Source organism: Grampus griseus, assembly GCF_964374135.1.
Source record: "Grampus griseus genome assembly, chromosome: 14".
NCBI lineage: Eukaryota > Metazoa > Chordata > Mammalia > Artiodactyla > Delphinidae > Grampus > Grampus griseus.
In genome coordinates this window covers 88193493-88197028 of record NC_139008.1, presented here as the reverse complement: position 1 = coordinate 88197028, position 3536 = coordinate 88193493, and the positions used below count along the sequence as shown (strand labels likewise).

At 67.6% G+C, this 3536-nt stretch overlaps 1 protein-coding gene across 1 annotated transcript; it reads right to left on the bottom strand.

The window, feature by feature from the left end:
* Positions 1-680: 680 nt before the first annotated feature.
* PPDPF (pancreatic progenitor cell differentiation and proliferation factor) lies at positions 681-2245 on the bottom strand. The gene is made up of 5 exons (XM_082671483.1): positions 2107-2245; positions 1603-1683; positions 1307-1384; positions 1123-1219; positions 681-1050 (listed from the first exon to the last, which is right to left on the bottom strand). Exons 2-5 carry the CDS (start codon positions 1655-1657, stop codon positions 933-935), a joined length of 348 nt encoding a protein of 115 aa, XP_082527609.1. The 5' UTR covers positions 1658-1683; positions 2107-2245; the 3' UTR covers positions 681-932.
* Positions 2246-3536: the final 1291 nt, after the last annotated feature.

Sequence of the window (3536 nt, the reverse complement as noted above, 5' to 3'; positions counted from 1 at the left end):
CCCTCTCCTGACCCCAGGCCCCGGTCAGTCTCTGCCGGCCATTGAGGCATGTGGACGCCACCAGCCTACCCCCCCCCGCCTGCCCCCAGGAGGCCAGCAGAGGATGAGACCACTCCCCAGCCACACACAGAGCTCCCAAGTAGGACTCTGCCCAAAGCTGGGCTGCCCCGGGTGGGGCCCCGTAGAGCCTCCCACACCCCCTTCCCCTCACCCTTAAAGTTTTGGCTGCCGGGGGCCCTGCTCAGAGTGTGCCTTACAAGAGGCTACAGGAGACGCCGCCCTTACTGGAAGGCACGTGGGAGAGAGCAGGGCGCGTGAGCTGCTCCACACCAGGTTGAGGACGGCCTCCTCGAGGGCTCCGGACCCAAGCCAGAGACCCTGTCTCCTGCCGCGGCAGCAGGGGCCGAGGCGGGCTTACTCCGAGGACCCCGACCTCAGTGGCTGCCCTGGGACTGCCTGCTCTCCCCGGCTCCCCAGGATAGCAAGGCACCCCACCTCTTCTCAGATACAAGGCTCCACACTCACCGGAGCTGTCTGCCCACGTGAACCGGAGCCAGATCTCGGAGGTGGCCCGCTAGGGAGGGACCCCAGGAGGGCCCAGGAAGTGAGAAGTTTGAGGGGTTGGTGACTCCTCCCGCGGGGGTGGGGGTGGCATGGAGCTCACACACACACCATGTGGCTGCTGGCTGCTTGTTTATTTTCTACTCGGTGCAAGGCACAGGTTAGAGGGTGCCGGGAAGGCTCTCATGTGGCTTGGACAGTAAAGAGTGGAGTTCTCTCAACTTCCTTTTTGGTGTTTTGCTGTTTTGATATTAAAAACCCAACTGCTTGTGTTGGCTGCAGCCTGATCACTCTCAGGGAGGGGAAGGAGGGGGGCTCTGATGAGCCCAGTGCCTGGGGAGGAAGCCCGCCCGGCAGCTGGTGGTGGCCACTCAGGACGGGGGCTTGGAGTTGGTTTGGCCAGGCTGGCCGCCAGGCTGCTGCTTCCCCACGGCTTCCCGAGCCAGGTCACAGGTGATCATGCCGGTGGAGGCCTGGGCTGGTTCTGAGCTGGAGGAGAGCACGTGGTCAGAGGCTGCTACCACCTGCCCCCCCCCACGGCCCCCAGGAAGGTGGACTCACTGCGCTGGGGACTCCAACACTGTGGCCATGAACGGGAGAGTGGACTTCCCGAAAAAGAAGCTGGCCCACCAGTGTCCCGGGTCAGCTCTGGGGAGACCTGAGAGAAGCAAAGTGAGGTCACGGTACTGTTACCCACCCCCTCCAGTCAGTCCCTGGGTACAGCCAGGGGTGGACCTGCGCTCACCGGGGTGGCGGGGGATGCCTTCCCCAGGGTACTCGGCACTTCCGCAGGAGCTGTTACTGGAAGTGGAGCCCAGGCGGCCTGGAGAGAAGAGGCCAGGTCAGCTCCACAGGGCACTGAGCCCCCAGCCCACCGGACCAAGGTCTGGCTTTGCCTGTCAGCACAGGCAATGCCAGGGGTCCTTAGCCGCTCACTCCCCACTCGGATACGGATTCTCAAGGAACTGGAGCTGACACCACAAGCTGGGTGGGGGAGCGCGGGTCAGACTTGGTGGGGGGGCGGGCAAGGGGCTTACTTACGCCGGTAGTAGTCGTGGGTGGCCACGAGTGAGCCGCTGGAGGGGATGGCTGCCATGCTCTTGCTTGTGGGCTGGTGGAAACCTGCGCACGCGGGGGTCGGGGAGCCCCTTCGGTCACCGCTGCCTCTCGCGAAGGGCACTCCCCACCCGGACCACAGGGTCAGCCGCGTGGGTTCCCGGGAGGGGCGGACGCCAGGTTTGTTTACCGAGCCGAGGCGGGGCTCCGGAACTCCGGGACCGCCCTCTCCGCGCGGGCGGCTCTAACCAGCCCGAACAGGCCGCGCGGGACAACAAAGGCGCTTTGTGCGCGGGGCCGCCGGCCTGGGGCTCCGGGAAGCGGCCCTGCCTGCAGCCGGCGCGCTCCCAGCTCCGCGCCCCGGGCCCTGCCCGCCGCCCCCTCCCACCCGCGCTCTTCGGTCCTCCCGGACGCCGAGCGGTCCGCCCCGCCAGCCGTCGCTCCTATTCGGGCCGCTAGACTCCACCCACGCGCCGCCCGGGCCCTCACCTCGGCGGCGACCCCTCGCGGGCCTCGGCGCTCGATCACGGACGGCGGGAACCGGGGCGCTAGGCCACTGAGTCCATCGGCACAGGAGACTGCGGCCGACGGCTCCACGACCCAGACGCGCCGGGCGCGCACGCGCGGACGCGCCCCCTTATATGGCGGCACCGCCCCGGGCCCTGCGAGCCCCGCCCCGATCCAGGCCCCGCCCCAGCCCCGGCGAGGCCACGCCCCTGCTAGGCTCCAGTCCCGCCCAGGACCCCTGCGAGGCCTACTAGGCCGCGCCCCAAGCTCAGCCTGGCCCCGCCCCGCCCTGCCCTGCCCCGCCCCCGTGGCTTGGCCCTAGCTGGCTGCCCTTGGAGAAAGTCCAGCCCTGCAGCGTCCGTCCGACCTGGGCTGCCCGGGCAGCGCATCCAGGCCTGGCCTGGGCTTGGGGTGGTTAAATAACCGCTGCCCCAGTCCTAGAGCAGGGCCTGTCTCCCTCCCACCTCTCGTCCCACCTTCCCGGGCCCTGGCCATCCTTTTGGACCCAGGCCTGCTGCTGGTCCAGCCTGTCTCCACCTTTCCAGCTCCGTGGAGGCGGCGGGGGTGCCGGACGGTGGCCCCTGCACTTCCGGTCTGTTTCTGCCGCTGCCCCCAGTCCTGGGCTGAGCCCCGCAGGCCCAGCCCTCGCAGTGCCCCTCTGCTCTGGCCTTCTCTGCTCAGGATGGGGCACTCCCCACTCTCACCCATACTGGGGGGACATCTGCTCAACCAGACGTGGGCCCCCGCCAGCGGGTGCCCTCCCCCAGCTGTCGGCCTGGGTGCCACCCAGAACGAGCTGTGTGCCTCTAGCTTTCCAGCCCTTCAGGGACCTCATTGCAGGTGGGAAGCTGGGGAGCCCACCCATGTCTCCCTCACAGCTCTGGGGGCTCTGGAACCCACTCCCCGTTCTCAGTGCCAGCTTGCATCCAGCTGCTTGCAAGGCATGGGTGGGGGAGGAGGGAGAGAGGAAAGGAGGGCAGGCAGAGGGGAAGCTTATGTCAGTGGGTGGGGTAAAGACCTCTGTTTGGGGATGTCACCAGTAGCTGGAGGCGAGGCCCCCAGTTTTGGGCAGCCCCAGAATGTTCCGTGCAGGGCCTGGGCCCTGCCACACCCTGGCTCTTCAACCGGGAGGAGGACTTCCTTTCCAATGTGGAAATCGGCCTTCCCCGCCCCCCCCCCCCGACCCCTAGCCTCCCTCTGTAGGGAGGAGAAGTCCCCCTGTCCTCTCCCTGGCTCTTTGGCACTAGGCCCTAGCTGGGCAGTCTCGCCCCTGCTGGCTGGGAGGGTCTCAGGAGATCTGTGGTGGCTTCGGTGGGGGGCCATCAGGAAGATCCCATAACCCCCTGGGCTGGGCCCTCTATATCCTCACACCCCCTCAAGGACCCCTCCAGGATTCCTGAGCCTCAGTCCAA